The 20379-nt window shown below is 41.9% G+C and overlaps 2 protein-coding genes across 2 annotated transcripts; one reads left to right on the top strand and one right to left on the bottom strand.

The window, feature by feature from the left end:
• Window positions 1-7705: 7705 nt before the first annotated feature.
• Window positions 7706-10907, bottom strand: tmem208 (transmembrane protein 208). Its single transcript, XM_055044735.1, has 6 exons — window positions 10708-10907; window positions 9700-9795; window positions 8828-8887; window positions 8594-8730; window positions 8403-8487; window positions 7706-8326 (listed from the first exon to the last, which is right to left on the bottom strand). The coding sequence occupies exons 1-6, from the start codon at window positions 10711-10713 to the stop codon at window positions 8189-8191; spliced, it is 522 nt and encodes a 173-aa protein (XP_054900710.1). The 5' UTR covers window positions 10714-10907; the 3' UTR covers window positions 7706-8188.
• Window positions 10908-12868: 1961 nt separating this feature from the next.
• Window positions 12869-18495, top strand: slc39a1 (solute carrier family 39 member 1). Its single transcript, XM_055045259.1, has 4 exons — window positions 12869-13132; window positions 14875-15005; window positions 15297-15605; window positions 17118-18495. Exons 1-4 carry the CDS (start codon window positions 13018-13020, stop codon window positions 17469-17471), a joined length of 909 nt encoding a protein of 302 aa, XP_054901234.1. The 5' UTR covers window positions 12869-13017; the 3' UTR covers window positions 17472-18495.
• The last annotated feature ends 1884 nt before the right edge of the window (window positions 18496-20379 follow it).

Below are 20379 nucleotides of genomic sequence, written 5' to 3'. Positions count from 1 at the left end.
CTTTGCGACAGAACACACAAGTTTCCTGGAAATTAACCATTAATCTACACTTCCATTATACATGTGCTGCAATAGCGTGAGGCGGGTAGGGACGGAAGGGCTGGAATGGTGGAAAAGCGCGATCACGGGGCACAAATTTGGAAACTCTTATGACATAAAGACGCATTCAAGGACTCATTGACATGCTTGATGCTGAGTCAACTCGGCATTTGATTCTGACTGAAGACATTTGGGATTTTCGCGATAAAGCCTGCCGTCGCACGCGACGGCAGGCTCATTGTTTTGCTTCCACACAGAGCATTAAAATGACTTGCTCATGTCCCATCAGGAAATTATTATCATCTGAAGGATCAGATTTCTCTTCCGAACTCATCCAGTGGAGATTATTTGCTAGATTCCTCATGATTGTATATCCTGCTGGACTTAATGGACATTGTGTAGCTCGACGACAGCCTCCCTTATCAAGTCGATCTTTGGAGACGCTGCTGGAAAACATGTTTGCTTGGCTGTGTGCAGATGGGGCCTCCTGATGAGCTGTGTTGCATGCCACTTCCTGCTATCTTCTCTTGTTTGTCTATTGCCCATATTTGGGTGTGCAGTGAATGAAAACAAACAGCCAAAGCAGTTTGGAAACACAGACAAAGCCAACATTTCAGAAAATACAAGTTGATGTATTTACGCCGTCCTATACCGCTTTTACTGCTGCCTTTCTGTTTACGTGGCAAATGTACAAAAATGACATGGACATAAAAGTCATGTTTAATTTGTTGTTTTCTATTGTATTTGATTTTTAATTACGTTACTTTACATTATTCTTTATATTTGTGTTCTTGCAGTTTGGGCTACATTGGTTTTGATTTGCTGTATGTCGGATCTGATAAAGGAACAAAAAACAAAAAATATAAATAAATCTCAAGAAATCACTTTGTGGATAATTAGTCAAACAAATATTCTGAAAGCTTTTTTCGCTCAAGATTTAAAACATGACGTGACATTCACCGGCCTGAAACAAACGTCTAATTCTAATGTTTTATAACAATCACGGTTACATAAAGTTATCATCTCTCTGATGAAGCACAGGCTCTGGTTTTGCTAATTCAATGAAAGAAACACACACACACACACACACACACACACACACACACACACACACACACACACCTCTTTTACTGCATCACAGTCACGTCCCACATTCATACACCATATCCCCATGTCATGTTTTCCCTTCCTGGGAAAGTATCAGAATCATGCACCTTTTAGGGTCCTCATAAACTGGGTCCCAGTTGGGTGAGTGCCAACGTTGTGTGACATGATATTTGCACATTTGTTTACTTTCACAGCATTGTAGTTTGTTTAGACTTCAATGGGGGGGGGAACAGAACTGAAGAAAACGTGGAAGGAAGCGGGTCGAAAACAAAGGAAGAGGAAGGGAACCCGCTGCGATGGAGACTGTCCGTCACTGATCCTGGTTCAGCGGGAGTCATGCAGGCTGTGGCGCCACTCGCACTATTGAAGCCTGCAGCCATCCACTGACTCACTTTTTAAAAAATGTTTTTTCCCAATTAAAGATCAAACAGCTAAAAGGTAAAAAAAAAAAATAATAAAAACAAATGAATGGAGGGAGGATTGCTGTGTGGCTTTTGAAACTAAATAATTTCCCGATCAAGGACAAGTTGTATTTTGCACCAAATCAGTGGATGTTTTAAAGAGCGAGAAGAGAACAGAAGAAGACGGACGAAGTCACACAAAGATCGCTAGTATGAGTCAAATGAAGTTCTGTTCTCTGGCAGGCTGCACAGCGGTGCTGTTGCCTTGCACAAAGAAGTTCCTAAATTCAACCTCAATCTGAAAGAGCCCAGGTTTTTAATTCAAATATGTTGAAGCAGGGAAAGTCACTGGGTAGTTTCCGTACAGGTGTATAAAGTCCCCCATCTTTCAGTCCTTACAGGATTTGAAAAATCCTGGTACCACGAGGATGCCACCGTCTTCATTTTTGGTGACGTTTGTGGCGACGAGCAGTGCTCAGTGTTTTCCAAACGTGCAGACAAGGTACATTCTTGTCCCATCAGGTGAGCTTTTTGCAGCAGTGTGTCACTTTCCCATGTAGATGTCTGATGAAGAACCAGGGCAACAGCTGCTGTATGTGGTCTCATCAAGAGGTTGTACGTGTTTAAGTGGAAACCACAATGTTTTTTTTTTTTGTGTAGGCCGGTTCCATTTCTCAACGATGAATTTAGCTAAAATTTCTGCGATGTCCTGTGAATGGAGGACCATTTTGTTCCCTGCTCCTGACTGGTACTTTTTGGTAATCTTTTTCTTGTTAGGTGCTGGGAGTGCTTTTTTGTTTTGTTTTTTTTTTCCCTGATTTGGTAATTGCAGCAGAAAAACTGATAATCTCTGTTTTAATTTGGTCAGTCACTTTAAATTGGATCAATATCTATGTGCCTGTAAACACTTACTATATGCTGCAGACTTTGAATTCATTAGTTGTGTTTCCATCTAACATAAAATTACACAAATTGAACTCTCAAAAAGAAATTGAAACATGCTTTGAAAATACTTTTTTTTTTTTTTTTTACAAAATTTAATGTATGAATCAAATCTTTTCCAACTGTGTCGAAACATAAAATTGCAATTGTAACACTTTTTTCACATCACCCGAGTCATGTGATCAACGGCCGGGTGTTACTACTGGTAAAAACTACAAAGGAGAAAACAGGAAGTAGTCAGAGGACTGTGGTTCTTTTTTTTGTTTTTGGGCAATGTGAGGCTGGCTCCACCAGCGCTCTCACAGCGTCTCGCAGTTCATAAAAAGTTCTGTCATTCGAACGCTCTGCTCACATCTGTCGCTGCCAGAGGCAGTCCTATCCGTCAGAAACCGCCATGACACGCTGTCATTATTTTGAATAACTTATAGCGTGAAGAAATTGATTCAATTGCGATTTTAATTTAATTTCCTTTTTAGTGGAATTTTTTTTTTTTTTTACATCAGCCAAAAATCCACAAAGACTTTTGCACATTAGTAATGGTTACTAAACAACTAACATCCACTTGTAAAGGAAAGCTTTCACTACTTATGTTCAAAAATTTTATTATATTGGCCACAATTTCATTTACGTTATAATTGGAAGTACGTGTTTAGGTTGACCTTGACTGTGCCGACTGTCGTTCATTTTAAGCTGCTCGCCACTTTTATCTGCATGAAAAATGGCTCAAAGAAACCAAACTGGTCACGAACAACCTCAGCGAACTTTATCAAAGAGTGCAATCGATTAATTTTTAGCTCACTATGAAACATAAAAGAAGCACTAGATATAATTTACACCTTTACGGCCTTTTGGGATTGCTTCACCTCATATTCGCCTCACTCGGACAGTAGCAGACATTTTAACCCGCAGCAGTTAAACAGGAATAGATCGTTTTCAACTAGGTGTTTACACGCCAACATTAAATTCATCATTATGCACGCCGCAGTTCCATATTTACAGACGAATTTATGATTTCGGAAGGCTAAAGGTCTGGTGATTTGATTTATCGAATTGATCTATATTTAACTCTGCCATGCTTGTCGAGATTTCAGATGTGTCATTTCTTGCGGTTTTATTGATCTTCATTCAGTTTTGCGGTGGTGACAAGCAGGAGCAGGTGACGGCCTGGCAGCGGGACGAAGTGAGACGTTTAGCAGAGGCGACAATCCCCTAATCCCTAAGAGGGTGGAGCGTTTGCCACCAAGACTTAAGCTCAAAATGTCTCCATCACTTCACAGGACATTACGCTGACTTCAGTAAATTCCCTCCAGACATAACTGTGGCCATAAAAATGACCTGCCTCTGTCTAAACAAATCGCTCACCTTAAAACTGAAGAGGCTCGTTCGGTTTTGTTTTGGTTTTTTTTCTCACAAGGAGGCGGGTTGCCACAGAGTGACTGCAAACAATGCATGTCCTCTAAACAAGAGTTAAACAAGCATTTATGTTCAAAGCACATTCAGCCGGACTCACCCACCCATCCACACTCAGGAGTCAAATGCTGCAGGAATTCTTGACAGCTTCCTTTTAAGGCTCCGGCCCGGAGCTGTGAACGCTGGCCGGCCGGTGTCATCTTTGAGCCGGATGATGGCGATTCTAGAAATAGTGAGAAGTGGATCACCATCTGCTGGGTTTTGGTCTTTAAAGGGCTTTCTTGAATCGAAGAAACCGGTTTGTTCACTACGACCCAAACAGCTGAGGTGAAGCGGCCATTTGGGTTGCTTCGCCGAAGCGTTTTGGGCCTTGTTTAGACAAAACGAGGCCCAACACAGAGTCCAGATGATGGACCTTAGAAGGAGGACTACACCCACCGCTCTGCCAAACACTCTGAGACGCTCCGATTCTGTTTACACAGCGCGGGCCGAACATTCAAGGGAACACTCTCGGCGTTGCATGTAATTGCTTGTGATTCTCCCTCTGGGCTTCAAAGACTGGGAGTGCTGGCGGTTCAAAGGTCAAAGACTTGACTGTCTCCCAAATACCCTCCAATTTCCTGTTTTGTCTGACTCAGCAAAGTCCAAGGGGATCCGCAAAGGGAATATTAGCGCTTTGTTGGGCCCAGACAAAGAGATCTATTTCGATTGTCCTAAGTATCTTCTTCTAATCTCAACCCAGATTATTCTCAACGTGCCCGCAACCATTTTCACTTTTAAAGCCAAACCCAACGCTTTTTTTCTCCCCATGCTTCGCACACTAAGCAGGGAAAAAGGAATGCAACTCCAACTCCCTCATTTCATGTTGTCGGGATGAACCGGGTTTCATCGCCACTGTAAACAAAGACCTCGCCCTCGCACTCTTAAGCTGGAAGCAACAGAGATTCCTCCGTGAAGCGCATTATTTTCAGAAATACTTTGGAGTGCAGTTGACATAAACAGCAACATTGCTGCACGTGCTTTTCCTGAACCCGGAGAACGTGTGCGGGGGTTTTGTGTGTGCAGGGAAGGGGCGGTGGGACGGGTTACATGCAAGTGAGTGGCCCCAGGTCTAAATTACACTGCAGCATGGTCCATCTCAAAGCCCACATCTGGGATTGGCCCTGACAACTGGATGCAGACCTGCTCTAATTTTGGTTACTTTGTTTATAACCCTATAATAGAGACAGTATAGGACCGCAAGGCTGAGACGCAGGCGGGAAAGTCGCAGGAAAACAAGGAGAAGGCATTATGGGAGTTCTTTAGGGAAATGGGCGTAAATGCATGGTGTTAGTAGAAAGGGGATCTGCTTAGATTCCTGCACCAGATAAAAGCAAAGGTTTTTCGTTTTGTCCTCACACCGTGACAGAGACTCGGCCCTGAAAAACACAGCAGGTTTTAGCCTGTTGAGCAAATTTGCAGTTTTATTGGGAGTAGACCGGAGCTTTACCGGCCCACTGGCTCTCTTTGGAGCTGCGGCTTAATCACTCAATTCACTTTGTCAACAGTGGATACACAGAGCAACTCAGAGGAACCTACTAGACGGCGCTTTGCCTCGAGGATAAGGCTAAAGTCACCGGGCGAAAACGGAAGCTGCACTGAGAGGTTTAACATATCTTCAGTATCTAGGGATTAGGCTGTCATCTGGGCATTTATCTGTCAGTCCCAGCGACTAATCCCAAATGGGCGAGCAGTTTCAAGAGCCGCAGAGTATTGACTTATGAGTGTTTTGAAGTGTTGCAGCTCCTGCCATTAGTGCGGCGCTCCAATTAATAATCATTTCTGACAGTGTTTGTCTGCACGCCGCGTGGAAAACCCACTAAAGCTGTCTGCTCATTCAGGAGGCCGCAGCGCTTCAGCCTCAATGGCAAGAGGGAGATTATTGCTGACTCGACTATTGACGAACAATCAGCAGAAGATTTTTTGGTTTTGTTTTTTTGAGGAGAATAAATCAAATCGCGTCACGCTCCATTGAAAACCAAAAATCTCTCCGACCCAACAGAGCCACAGAGACGCAGCTGAGAACAATCAGAGGAGATTCTCAGGCAATCCGAAACCGTTTCCCCTCGGCCTCGCACTGCTACAAAACTGAATTTATGAATCGTAATTGATGTTTATTAATAGCTGCAACTGAAACCAGATATTTGCACAAACTGTACAAACACAACCTGTTTTTGTTTTCTGGCGTTCCAACATTAAACCAGACAAAGTCTTTCCTGCAGGGGTTAGGTTGCATTGCTGACATTACCTCCTAAATGTCTAAATAATGACAGATTTTTTTAAAGAGAATGTTTTACTTCCTTCAGATTCAGAAGTTTACATACCATTCATTAGTGGTTGTACAGAATTCCTTTGTAAGCTGCATTTCTTCTTCTCCCATTCATTTCCTGGAATTTTGGCCCATTTTCGCTGAAAGAACTGGTGCACTTTCAGCTCAGCCTGAAAGGTTTGTGGGTTCACTTTCAGCTCAGCCTCAAGGATTTTTTTTGTTTGTTTTTTTTTCCTCCATCAGACTGAGATCTGAAACATTCATTTTGTTGTCTTTAAGTGACTTAACATCTAACTTGGCAGTACGTTTCGGGTGATTGTCGGTTTTGAAGACCCAATTGTGGCTAAGCTTCCAGTCTGATATCTTTATATGTTGCTTCAGTATCTCAGGATTTTCTTCATGCACCTTCCTTTAGCAAAACCCCCACGACATGATGCTGTCAGCCTTTCGTCACCCCACAGGATTTGTCTCCAGAAATTACCATGTTTGTCTCCACTAGTGGAATCTGGTTTCTTTTGGACTAATTGCTTCTTCCTCTCTAAGTGGTCTTTCAGCCCATGTTAGTACAACCAGCGTCTTCTCATGATCTTGTTGTTTTGCTTCAATGTTGATTATCACAGTTCACACGATAGACATCTGGAAACTGTAATTCAGACAGACGGAGCTCCACAGTCCTCTCTCCGACACCGTGGCTGGTTTGTTTTTATTTCTCCATGGCGTCGCAGAAAGAAGCAGTGCGTGTGCGGTGTGGCCCCGTTTCAAATCAAATGTCAATTAGCCATCAGAGTATATCTTATGGTGAGTGGTCACTGAGTCAGGCATGAACTCCACTGAATACCTTCATGCTCTATGGGGTCAAATGTTATGCCATCTATCCGAAGGCTCAACCTGGGCGAGCGGCTCGTTAACATGACAACGAACCCCAAACGCAGCGACTCATCTGCCACAAGACGGCGCAAAGATTCTCAGTTTCAACGTAAAGCAGACGGAAATCCTGCTGTGGGACATTCAGGGAACTCTGGAAAAAACCTAGAACTGAAAAAGGTGCACTTTTGTTTTACCTTTTGTTATTATTGGACATTATATTCGAACTCTTCAAAGAGATTATCATACAAAAGAGGGAAAATCTATTTTACTGAACCACATTGAGGTGGATGGTTGGGTGTGTTGCTCCTGCCTCAGAAGGTTTGACCATAAACTGGATGTACTGGTCACCGAAAAGTTTTTTGTGGATTCAGTTTCTAAGCAACAAACTTGAATGAAATAGGAAAACACACTTTTTCTTAGCTATGTTCTTGTTTTTTAGGATTTAGAAACTTTGTTTATGGGCTGTTGTGTTTATTCATAGATAGTGTCTGAAATATGTGAACTCACGTTGGAGAAAAATTATTTTAACCTTTTTAGAAAAAAAACAAAAAAAAAAAACGTCGCTGCAGTTTTAATTCATCTTTGCGTTTTGCCAGAAAGCAGCTCTTCTGTCATAAAACACTCACAAACACACATGGAGACCTTTTATTGCAAAGTTGTTCCCATTCTTAAGGCTTTTGAGTTTGATTTTGTGACAATACATAGATTGTTACAGAGGACTTTAAAAAAAGGAAAATGAAAATTAAAGACATGACATTACAAAAGTTTTTTTGGACAGCGGTGTGGAACAAAAAAAAAAGATCAGCAGGGGTTGGTGGCATGAAAGCATTCTGCAAGAGCTAAACTCGTAAATCTCGTCATGAAGACAAACGCGATTTGGACGGAGGCATCATCTAAATAGGGAACATTTCATTTCATAATTTAGGGAGAAAATGTGATTATGGGAGAAAGCGGAAAGAAAACAAACACGGAAAACAAGATTCCACTGTATCAGATTTCAACTGGATTTAACATAATAACAAAAAAATGTCTTCCTGAATAACTTACGAGTTCCCCGCGTTCTCTGTATTAGATTGTGTGTGTATAAAAATACTGCTCAGTCCGCTCCACAGCATCAGAACCGCTTCACCTGTCTGCGCTCTTGCCTTCTCTGCTTCTTCTCATTCACCTCCTCCGGTGCTGAAGGGTTTTCCGCCATAAACCAGGGGCCCAAAAAGTTCACCCAAAGCAGGTGAAGAGCCCGACCAGGGGCCTGGGACACGGACAAAGATGTTATCAGGGAATAAAGCATCAGAATTGTGTTGACATCTTCTGGAAAATGTTCTTACCAGCAGCCAAAGGTACCAGAAATAAGCAGAGAGGGTGCTAAGCACTTGAACGATGGCAGTGAGCAAGATTACATCTTTTAGGTGCCTAAAACCAAAAGAAGCAGCACAAATTATCAGTGAAGAAGTATTTCGCCACATTTTCCCACAAACACTAACACTGTAATGTACCTACTATATGAAAAAAAACTTACTCTGCCATTCCCTGCTCCATGTTTAGGTCTATTCCTCCATCCAGCAGACTCCCATCCTCGGCAAACACGGGCTTGGCCATGGCCGACATGGAGCGGTAGCTCCCAACGTACACGGCGAGCGCGAACAGCAGCAGCAGCTTCGGGAAGCATGTGTGTGTGTGTGTGACAAGTTCAGGCCCAAGAAATATGACAAGATGTGCTCTGACAGCTTAGGAGAAGCTTGAATTGACTCACCCAGGTCCAAAAGGTGGAGGAACCATAGAAAACTAGAAAATTCACAGCGGCATATATTGCCTGCAAGAGAAATTTGATTAGTTGTGGGGACAGCTAATCAATGTTTTCACTGAGCAAAATTTTTTGTTCTCATTAAACAGCTAGTGATAGTTTTCTATTAAAGACCGCTGATAGGGCAGAATGTGTGATCGTTGCCATGATTCGTAAAATAGTTGTTCAATCAAATGCATTTCTTTTTAGTATCTTTGTGATCTGGTAAAACCTTACACATCACATTGAAGCTGAAGGTCTCCCAAACAGACCCACTTTTATCTAACCCAGGAAAGCTGCTCCTTTAATTTAGGCACTCAGATAACAGCACCAGGGGATACCACCAATATTTTTTCATAGCAATCTTATGGCTTAAACTGCTTTCAATCAGATGCCAGATTGTGAGTCTTCTCTGGCTGTTTGGAGCACACACCAACAGTGGACTGCTTCTGCCCTGCCTGTTGCTGTGCACTGCCGGTCAGCAGGTGGAGAGAAGCTTTCTAGTTTCTACCCTTTTCTCCTCATTCGGAAAAATTTCCCGGTGCAAAAAAAAGAATACCAACAGAAAACTAAAGGAGCTACAGTTTTGTTTTTTCAACCATGCAGTTTGACTAACAACTAGTTTTTCATACTGTCACCTTCCCACTATAGTGGCATAAGTAATGTGTTTCCAAATTTTTTGCCTAACTTATGTTTTGGCTTGTAAGTAAGACAATGAAAGGAGTTTTAAATCAACCTGAACTTTGATTGTGACACTAATTACCTACCTGTTCTTTTTGACAATTGCGAAACAAAGCCAAGTCTAAAAATGACATCAATGCATGAATGTGTATTTGTCTTACATTGGCTCCCAGGATGACTCTGGTGTAGAACTTGAGCGTCGCCTCGTTGTCCTCATAGATCTGCTTCTTTCCTTTTGTTCCAACTTTACCTTTGGGCTTCAGGAGAAAACACAGAGAGCTCGGTGAGCAATGAGGAGCAGCTCCCAGTCTGAACAAAACAAAGTCAATCCATTTTAACAAACAACAAATGCAAAATAATCGCCTCAATCACAGACTTCCTGCTTTCTGAAGGAAATGCTGCTCTCTCCTCCGATTTCTCTTTCAGCGTTATTTGAGCTGAAGCTTTTTAGAGTTGCAGTCAATGAAAAGTATTTCCTTACATTTAAATTAGTTGTGTGTCTTACATATTTTGCAAACACAAACTTCAGTTTACTTTACATTATTGTATGCGACAGACAGACAGAGTCATGCAGCACGGTTAGGTAAAATGAAAGTTATACAATATCTTTCTTTAACACTAATCGAAATCTTAAAAGTGACTGTGCCATGCATTTATATTTCAATAACCTTTGGAGCTCTCCTGATCAGTAAAAAGACAGACACCTGTATGTAATCCTAACTGATGCTCTATGGGAACAAGTGGAGAGAGCATCAGGAGCATCAGGGAATAACATTCAATTTGCATCTTTGATATCATTTTTGCTTTTGTCTGGGTGCAAAACTGGTTCGAGTTTACATTTGGATGCCCATTTTAAAAGTCTAAATAGACCATAAGTAGGTTATTTGTAATATATATATGTATATTTAAATGATAAATAAACATAAAACGTGGACTTAAATGGGCACCAAAAGCAAACTGCTTCTGAAGAGGTTTTAATACAGAACTTCCTGTTCTGGGCTGAACCTGAAAAAGAAACTAAAACGTGCTGTTATGACGTCTCGGTCGCCTGCGATTCTTTTGTCCCGTCAGAAGGACCGGCTGCAGTGACTGCAGTGAGTTCGTGCGGATATGAGCCACAGTCCCAGCTCCAGTCGCTGCTGTCGGGTCAAACTGTCCGCTTCCCTCACCGCCATTCCCTCTGCTCGTCTCTGCTGAGGATCTCCTCCGCTGCGTCGTCTCTGTCATGGACCTCACTCCGGCCGCCGCTTCTCCCCGTTATTCTACCTGCATAAAACAATCACAGCCCGGGGACTCAGTCTAGTAAAATTCCTTAGAAACACATCAGCACTCAGGGTTTCGGAGAAGAAAACATTTCCGGCGCATGAATATGACGTCGCGACAGGCGAGCGCGGCTTTGAGAACGTGAAGTGATGCTGCCATCTGCTGATCGGAAGGTGTATTTGTCAGTGGTGAAGCTTGGAGGGGGGGAGCAATTTATGACTTTTGAACTGCTTTTACACTGAGCACTTCAAGGGGCTTTCACCTTTTTTTTTTTTTTTTTTTTTTTTCCAAACAGAGTCTTTTTCTGAATTTCTGTTTCGGAGAGGTGAGTCAGATTAGGTGGAGAGTATCTGTGAGCATCAACCTTTAGATTGTCAGCTGGACTCTGGTCTGGACGTTTGACCATTCTAACAAATGCGCTTTTATCTAAACTGTTTCTTTGTTCCTCTGGCTGCGTGTTTAGTGCCGTTGTGCTAGGGTGAGCTTCTTGCAGCTTCTAACATGTCACTCTGAAGAGCTTTTTGGCCCTAATAAAGAAAATTATCCACACAGCATGACGCTGTCTCCACCGGGTTTCACAGAGGATGCACTTGTGTTAGTTTTCTACTCCACATAACTTTGTGAATGTTTAGGTCAAAACGTTCAGTTTAGGTTTATCTAAGCAGAACACATTGCTGTGTTTGTTGTGTCATGATTCACAGACGACTGCTAAACAGACTTCTTGGGGTGTGATTACTTTTGCGAACTGTGAACTATTTGACTTCTGCACAGCATGATAGAGAATGTTTTTTGTTTATTCTCGTGAAAGAAACCAAGTTTCTAGCCGCAGATGGAAAATGTAGTTCGTTACTGTTTGGATTGTTTAATCTGATGATGCTGTGTAACAGGCCTGCATCAATAATGTGTCAGAGACAAAGAACAAGTTTATTTTAAACAATTTGAAGTGAGACCAGAACTTCTGAATCGCTAGTTACAGAGAACATTTTCTTATGAGTCTGGGCGTGTTTATATTTTACTTGAAAGAGAAACGGTGTAGTAATTTTCAATATTTCAATGTTTCTCCAAGTTCTACTAAGAACTTTTTTTTTCTGGGACCATTAATCATTGTAAAAGGCACAATCTGGTCCTGTGTGATAAAGTCATGCACTACTTTGTAAAACCACAAATGAGCTGATTAAATGCATTTCATAGCAAGGTAATGATAGGGGTTTGATCAAAAGCAGACCTGTAGAATCAATAAACCATTTAACCTGACAGGAGACATAAAGTTGTTTGAATGATCTCAAAAGCAACACATTATGTCCCAGCGGATTACAAAGTCACTAACATCTATCATGTAACAAGACTGTTTCTCAGGCCTTGGGAACGAACCAAAGTCAGAGCTATTATCCACATACAGACAGAAACATCAAACAGTTTCAGGAATGGCCTTCCTACCAAAATCACTCCATAAGGAAATCTGTGGAGAAGTTCGAAGACCAAAAACGCCTCTGACAAAAAAAAAAAAAAAAGACATACATATTTTTAAGTCCCATCTCATATATGCCTAAAACTTTTGAAAACATTTTGCATACTGAAAAGACAAACGTGGAACTTTTATAAGGTTTGCATCTTGTTAGATCTGGTGTAAAAATGAACATAACAGCAAAGAAAAAAGAGCTCATGAGTGCAGACAAATTAATTCATTATAGCGGAATGCTCTGTTTGAATCCATGTGTTTAGGGTTTTTTTAATTTACTGTAACAAGTGATGCTGGTTCAGGCTTATATCTGGTCAGATTGTCTTACTAATTGTAGATTTTTATTTATTGATTGATTGATTCATTCATAATTTTTCAGCGCGTTAGAAATCCTAATAAAATCTTGTGTTTGCTGTAAGAATAAGAAACTGTGACTTTCTTTTTTTTTTTTTTTTTTTTTTTTTTTTTTTTTTTTTTTGTAACAGCGAACCAAAACAGTTTACTTAAACCACAATACAATCTAATCTAATCTAAACCACAGGAAGGCTCACGTCTCCCTCGAAGCCGCATGCATTGGTCACCTTCGGCCACCGTAGCAGCAGCAGACTCAGTTTCTAAATATCAACACTGGGGCTCGTCTCCTGCTTCAGTGGGTCGGTCCTCGTCGGACCGCGGAGTCGTCAGCCTGTTTCGGGGCTTGGTGGACGCTCTGATGTTTGCGCAGGTTGTGTTTGTACCGTGACAGCTCGTCCTGACCATGGAGTATCTGCTGCAGGTGAAAGTCGGAGCTTTGGTCGGCTTGTTGCTCCTGACGCTTCTGTTCGGATTCATCCCCGCTAAAGTCAAATGGTTCAGAGACACAAACGGAACAGGTGTGTGCTCTACATTAAAAAAAACATTTTATCTGTTCATTTGTGTTTAGTGAGGGAAGCTTCATTTGAAATGTATATGGGCTGTTTTAGGAAGACATTGCTCTCATATCTCAGCTGATCGCCGCTAATAATGCCTTAAAAAACGCATCTTATTGTCGCTAATTTACCCTTTTTTCCCACAACGCTAACGCCGAAAGGCAAAACGGAGGGTAATGTTTATTTCCAGTATCTCAACTTTTTATTACTATTTAGACGTATCAGCTGGGAAAGAGTTGAACCTTAAATTGAAAGAAATGTGAATGGACTTCCATGGGAGGGGAAAAAAACCTAAAAAACCCCGCTCCACCTCTGATGAATCATAGCGCTCATCCTGGATTGTGTCACATGTTTTGACTTCCGCCCCGTGTTGCAAAGGTAACCGGGCCCTGATGAGTTTATGTCCTGTGACAAAGGGTGTGTTTGATCCATAGCAGAATCAAGGCAGAACGAGGATCGACCTTTGAAATCCCTCAATCAACAAAACAATGCAGCTCTTCCTGGCGTTTTTCCAGTGGTAACGATTTGATGAGTTTGGTATTGATTGTTGGCATAAGAAAAAAACAAATCTCCATCTTTCCTCTCAGCTCTGGCAGGAATCACCTGATGAGGATGAAGCCTGGAGCTCAGAACCTCCTCATCACATGATTTCATTAAATACACAAAACGAGTCAGTCAGGATGGCGAACCTTCTCACATGGAAGTGAAAGTATCATTTCTCCATTGCATCAGTGTGTGCTGAAACATCTGGACCTCAGCTATGATCACAAGATACTTAGAAGTTCATTAGGTACTTCCTGTTTAGGATTAAACGTTTTTTATTATTGTTATTAATTTAATTGCCAGCTGTTTATTCACAGTCTGTTTAAAACTGTACACAGTACATCTATGCAAAATGACAAATTTTGACAAATACTGTTAATCTTTTCCTGCCTTTTAACGTCAAATTTATCACGCACAATTCAGCCGAGCAGCTGACAGATCGGCTTGAGGAGAAAAGACTGAAAGGATCTGCTCTGCGTTCACCTCGTCACACTATTATGTGTTTTTCATTTACTTGCAGCATTTGCTTCATTTTATTTACTTAACTTATTTTTGGGACAACCAACTGCTCGACTCAAATCCTCATTCATCCCGCTGCCCTTCCCGGCACTAAAACGGATCAGGAGGCAAATCGGGGCTAAGTGCCTCGCCCCAGGGCACTTCGACAAGTTGGGGACGAATTGAACTCACAACCTTCTGATTGCAAGACAATTGAGCCAAAATGTTGGTGCGTTCACCGAATAAAAGCACAAACATACTTTCTTGTTTCAGCTTAGTTAGAATCACCAGGATTATTTCTTTAAACCAAAAATTAGATCTTAGTGATCAGTTTCAAAAACCATCCATGGAGTCGTATATTGTTTGCCTGAATGCTGACTCAGCAAAGCAGCGTCAGGGCGTGAACATGTTTGCACCCGGTGTATTGGCACTCTTGTTGTTGTTTTTTTTCATAAACATCAGCACTTAAAAAACTATTCAGAAAGAAAACATTTTTGAAATGATTTGTTGTGTTCTTTCTCTTTATTTACACACCCAACCGCCATCTTTTCATTGTTGCACATGTGACATTATTTCATGTCCGCCTTGCGACAGGACACACCTGCCAGATTTCTGTCGACTTGTTCGATCCTCAAACTTACGAGACGTCTTCTTTGGATTCGCAGAAACTCACCGGACGGTCCTGAGCCTCATCAGCTGTTTTGCCGGCGGCGTTTTCCTGGCAGCATGTTTGCTCGACATCATCCCGGACTACCTGTCGGACATGAGCGCAGAGATGGATGCTCAGAAGTTGGAGGTGTGTCCCAGTTAATCCAGGACCACGAGTAACAGTTATTTCAAATTTTACCAGTATGTTTGTACACAATTTCAAATGCTAGATCCAAAACTTTACAAATCCAGTAAATGTGTCTATTTTATAAGGTGAGTGAACACTTTTGTGTGTGAAAGAATTGAATGAACAAAAGGTGATGTAATCATTAGGGGTTTTTTTTGTTTTTTTTTGTCAATATTAACTGAGTTGTTGCAAGAAAAGTTTTGCCTGACTTCACCAGCCTGATCCTCTGACCTCTGCGTCAATCTTCAACAGACCAGCTTCCCCCTGCCAGAGTTCATCATGGCCGCGGGTTTCTTCACCGTCCTCATCCTGGAGAAAATGGTCCTGAGCTTCCGTCAGTCGAGAGGAGCTCACCACGGCGAGAGGGCGCCGCTGCTCCCGGAGAGCGGCCACAGTCACAACGGGGCCGCGACGGCGCCTGACCTGGAGGGCAGCGGCCACCACGTCCATGTGGACTTCCAGGCTCACTCCCCCTTTCGCTCCTTCATGCTTTTCCTCTCCCTCTCGCTCCATTCGGTTTTTGAGGGCCTTGCTATCGGCCTGCAGAGCACTGACTCCAAGGTGAGACGACGAAGAGGGTTCTTCTTGATCCCCTTCAGGTGTCATGTTGCTTTGCGCTGCTTTCTGTTTGCAGCATTACAGAGCTTTACTTTTGTTGTTAGAAAGAAAAAAGCTTGCCCAGTCAAGTTTGGAATCACATCTACAGAAAAGTGAGATATATTTAGTGCGAACTTTCAGTTTAAAGCTTCAGAACGCACTGAATGTCAGTGGATCCCAGTGGCATTACAGGACTGGATTTGCCTCAATACTCAGGTTTCACTTTGTGGAGCCGGCCCAAGGCATGTACAAACTAACCCACTGCTTGAATTTAAATTTCGACCTCTGATCTTTCTCTTCTTTTATGAAGAATCAGAAGATGTAAAGAGGACTTTATAATATGTCCTCTTTACATATTTTGCAGAATCTTTAAGATACGTGGAGATTTTGAAGAAAACATGGTGGGCTTTACCACAAATTTGAAAATGGGTCTTCATCATGTCTTAAATCATAAAATGGTTTACAACGTATGACTAAATCATCAGATAAATCGTTCACCTCCTCTGATGGCCAGTGTCTTTAGGCGTGTGAGCTGAAGAGAAAACCTGTGGAAAGAGCCGAGGACTCTGGACAATCTGGAGAGATAACGTTGAGGGGAATGGTCAAAGATCCCCTTTTCTGTATGCTCAGGCCTTGTGAAACGTTAAAGGAGAAGACGAAATATTGCCCTTTTGGTCAAAGGAGGTTTGTACAGAGTATCGATAATTGTGCCAATAGTTGGCTGAAAGCTGAACACAGAAGTTTTCTTCTCACTAAAAATGTTAAGTTAAAGGTTAGATTTTCTAGTGTCAGTTTATGCTGCTGCATTAAAAGATGCATTTATTTTTGTGCATTTTTTATTTTTTTTACACATCTGAAATGTGCATTTAGTTGCATAATTGAAACAAGCATCATGTGAACCAGTGGAGCAGCTTGATAACCAGTATCAGCTAGTTATCCATCTCTTATCTGTAGCTATGTTTTCCTATCACACTGTTCCAGTTGTGCTGGTCTGGATAAATATGTGCAGATAAAAATTTCAGACCTCATTGCTCACTTTGCAGTTGAAACCAAATGCTCTGAATAAAAATACAATCATGCGTCTCTTCACCCGATGGTTTGTGGAAGCTAAAAGTCTTTCAACAACTGCTCCACCCCTGTGCTGTGAAAATGAAAGGTTTTGTACTCAAATGTCCAGAAGATTCTTCAAGTTGTTGGTAAAATTTAGACATTTGAGTCTGGAAAATGTGTCTCTTTCCATGAGTTTTTGTCACAACTCTGTTCGGCCGTCTCCCCGTCATCATTCTCGCAATTTGCGCATATTTACCCGAGGTGCTGAGAAGTGCGGCAGGCTTTGTATTTACAACTTGGCTGCAGTTTAAATACAAAAGTATTTGGATCCCTGGAAGTGCCTTCCAAGAATCCCTAACAGTTTTGCCTGAGCTCACCACTGATGCCAAGATGCAGAAATGACCAGAACTTTTCTCGGTTTTGCAGGTGATGGAGATCTGCATCGCCATTCTGGTCCACAAAAGCATCATAGTGTTCAGCCTGTCCGTGAAGCTGGTCCAGAGCGCCATTCAGCCGATTTGGATCGCCTTGTACATCGGCGTGTTCGCCCTGATGTCGCCTTTGGGCATCGGCATCGGCATCAGCGTGATGGAGGCGCGGCTGGCGGCCGGCGCTCTGATCCAGGCCATCCTAGAGGGGCTCGCCGCAGGGACCTTCATCTACATCACCTTCATGGAGATCTTGCCGCACGAGCTCAACTCGGCCGGGAACCAGGTGCTCAAGGTGCTCTTCATCCTGCTGGGCTTCACCGTCATGGCCTCCCTGACGTTTCTAGGCTGAGCAGAGCATCTGTGAGGGGGAGGGGATGCCCCACAGATGCTTCTGTGCTTTGTGCCTCCGACACCCGCTTCCCACAAGCCCATTGGTCACTTTATCTCAGAGACTCCTGGCATTTTTCAACAAATATTGCTGCACTGTCACACTAAACTCTGGACAATTTTACAACGCGTCAACTTTCACAACATGTTCATATTGCGATAAATGTTGAGAGTGTTTATGCTGCAGGAAATCAGTTGATGTTTCTATGTTGTTTTAAGATGATTTTATCTACAGAGAAGCCGCTTGCATGCCTGCCATAAAGAGAACTCAGGTCAGTTTATTGCTCTTTTGTTTTTGTTTTTTAAGGCTTCAGACCTGCATCAACTTGACTTTTTTGCAATGTTACAAAAGCAGCTGGAAACAAAGCACATCGTTTAAAGCCAAGGATGTCATGAATGAAGCGTTTCAGTGATTCTCCATACAGCATGTGAAATGTTTACGTTTTATCTCCAAGTTGAAGAGGAAGTTTGACGGCTCCCAGTTTGAACTGCACTATTTGTTGTTTTTTTTTTAAGTTACACTCCTCGTTTCTGGGTCACTCTCCCATCTTAATAATTTCCTCTAAATGCAAGCCTTTTATGACTTTTACCAAACCCTCGTATCTTTTTTGCACTGACTGTTTTTCTTAATAATTCAGTGATTCTGAAATTCACACAGAAAAACCTGCTTATAAAGTGAGACTTTCCATTTTTGCAAGACTAGATGAGCTTTAAGTATTTGCAGATCACGGCATGAGGCCTCAATGTTGAGCAACGCTCATTTACTGGCCGAGAAGTAAAAGTCTCGAGCGGCAATCTGTCACCGTATTCCCTATTTTAGTTTGTCATGTGTCTGATTGTTTCCTCATTGTGGTGAACATGCAGATGACAGCAGAGATGTTGATGCCACCTAAAGCAGCAGACTGTTCTTTTTTTCTTTTTTTACTTATTACATTTCAAATAAATGGCGTCCACAGTTTTCACTCCTGCTTTTTGTGACCCAAGTATCAGTTTGACTCATCATTTGCTTTGTAGTGTGAAAACCTGTTATAAGCAAAGATTCTGTATGACTGCCTGTTTTACTGAGATTGTGCCTTCTTGATCATCTTTTTAAGGATTTATAACCCTGATCAAAGTAAAGAGATTATGACACTAAAAGAAAGTTGAACAGTGTTTTTTTTATTATTATTATTCTATATATTAATATAGTTTTGATTTGGTTTGACGTCAGCTTGATTTACCTGCAGATTTTTTTTTTTGTTTCAAGGTTTGAATGGATCGGTTTGCTCAACTAAATGATTTCTGCAGCCACCAGGTGGGGCTGCTGCTTCTCCGACTAATTTTCTTTCCTTTTTCAGAAAAATGCTTCATGTATACCTGACTGAATCATGTCAATTGTTATGAGTGGCTTCCATATTCGGCTTCTAATAGGTATTTTGACCTCTCGTGTTTTTAAAGCAGTTTGTAAACATTCAACAATATAAACAGCGCACTCAGTTAAAAAATAAAAGTCAAACCTTTTTGGACTTTTCGGGACATTTTATTTTATTTTTTCCTACTTTAGGAAATAATTCATTTGTACAGCAGCACCCCTTCCTGAAACACTTTGTATAAGGGCTAACAGCACCTTTACCAAAAGAGCTGCAAGTCATCTTCACTTACATGCAGACTGTCCCTTTTCTCCTTAAATCTGTCTCTCTTTACGCTTGCTTCAGCTTCCTCCTTTTCCAGAGGACCTCAGATGGCAGAGAAAACGGTTAATTTTGTGTCTGGGGAACCATTTCTGTGTTTATTGAAGCATTATGTTCTTTACCTGCTGGAAGACATTGAAGGGTTCATAATGCCGTGCACTCCAGTGTGGCTGCATGACAGAGAAATGCAGTTCCAGTTAAAGACCCATTGGTGTTATGTTGAGTTGTTTTGCACATTTGTGTTTGGGACAATATGACAGGAAATAATTGAAATAACAATAGTTATGGAGACTTATAGACCACTCTATGCCGGTGTCATGTGCTACATATATAGCACTTGCATTTCAAGGTAGATGCCACTTTTTGCTCAGTGAGTTTTGGAGATTTAATTGGCCTCCCTTTACATCCTTAGCAGTTTGATCAAAAAATAAATACGGGTTTCTAACATCCACTCCTGCCTGCGTATAGAGTCTTCGGATGATGTGCTGTACACCATCGAGAAGATTCATTGTTCCAGGACCAGAGCTGAATCCCAGACAGGGACGAAGTGTCTGATGTAGCATTTGGAGACCTTGTTAACCCCCTGCTTGCTGCTGTGAGGTGATAGGAGGTCATCCATAAACATCCACTAATGAGGAATGCTTCTAGGGGGACAAAAGCACAGTAAATGTGCCAGCTTGACAACACAGAGACCTCAGTGTGTAGAGCTGGACGGCGGAGTGCTCAGCTGTGGTGGGGGACAGGCGCTTCATTTGTTTGTCCCGCTCATTAACCTCGTCTGAGCGACAGGACTCGATTGTTTTCTCACATATTGCTCTCAGAGCGGAAACACGTTGCTTCCTGTCAGTGTTGACATGTTGTGCCACACGTGGCTGTGGCAATCTTTACTACGTTACTGTACATTATGTTATGAGATGAGACAAAGACAAAAAAAAAACATCAACGGAGACTGATGAAACTCATTTTAATGGAACACTTTTCTTCATTTTCTAAATGTCAGTCTTTGCTGATACGGTTTAACTCTGTTCTACCTTTAATTAGGCTAAAAGCAGATTATCATCCAACAGTCTGTTTAAAATTCGTTGGGTTTAGCAGGTGCTGATGAATTTCAGTCGATGTTCGCCTGTTCAGTGGAAAACGCTGCACTGCGGAAGCCCTGAAAGGTAAAGAGAACATGTTTTTAGAAACCCATGTTGTTCA

The sequence above is a fragment of the Poeciliopsis prolifica genome, unplaced genomic scaffold (assembly GCF_027474105.1).
Source record: "Poeciliopsis prolifica strain line A6 unplaced genomic scaffold, Auburn_PproV2 SCAFFOLD021, whole genome shotgun sequence".
Taxonomy (NCBI): Eukaryota; Metazoa; Chordata; class Actinopteri; order Cyprinodontiformes; family Poeciliidae; genus Poeciliopsis; species Poeciliopsis prolifica.
Note: the sequence above shows the minus strand (reverse complement) of the source record. Positions and strands in the feature narration are given on the sequence as shown.

What these genes read in the sequence shown, in the direction of transcription:
- tmem208 (XM_055044735.1), bottom strand. An exon ending in CCTCCACCTTTTGGACCTGG is followed by an intron (nt 8,731 to 8,827) that starts GTGAGTCAATTC and finishes TGCTTCCCGAAG; the next exon opens with CTGCTGCTGCTGTTCGCGCT. An exon ending in TCTGGTACCTTTGGCTGCTG is followed by an intron (nt 8,327 to 8,402) that starts GTAAGAACATTT and finishes TCCGTGTCCCAG; the next exon opens with GCCCCTGGTCGGGCTCTTCA.
- slc39a1 (XM_055045259.1), top strand. Translation starts at nt 13,018, where the DNA reads ATGGAGTATCTGCTGCAGGTGAAAGTCGGAGCTTTGGTCGGCTTGTTG. An exon ending in CAGAGACACAAACGGAACAG is followed by an intron (nt 13,133 to 14,874) that starts GTGTGTGCTCTA and finishes TTGGATTCGCAG; the next exon opens with AAACTCACCGGACGGTCCTG. An exon ending in TGGATGCTCAGAAGTTGGAG is followed by an intron (nt 15,006 to 15,296) that starts GTGTGTCCCAGT and finishes AATCTTCAACAG; the next exon opens with ACCAGCTTCCCCCTGCCAGA.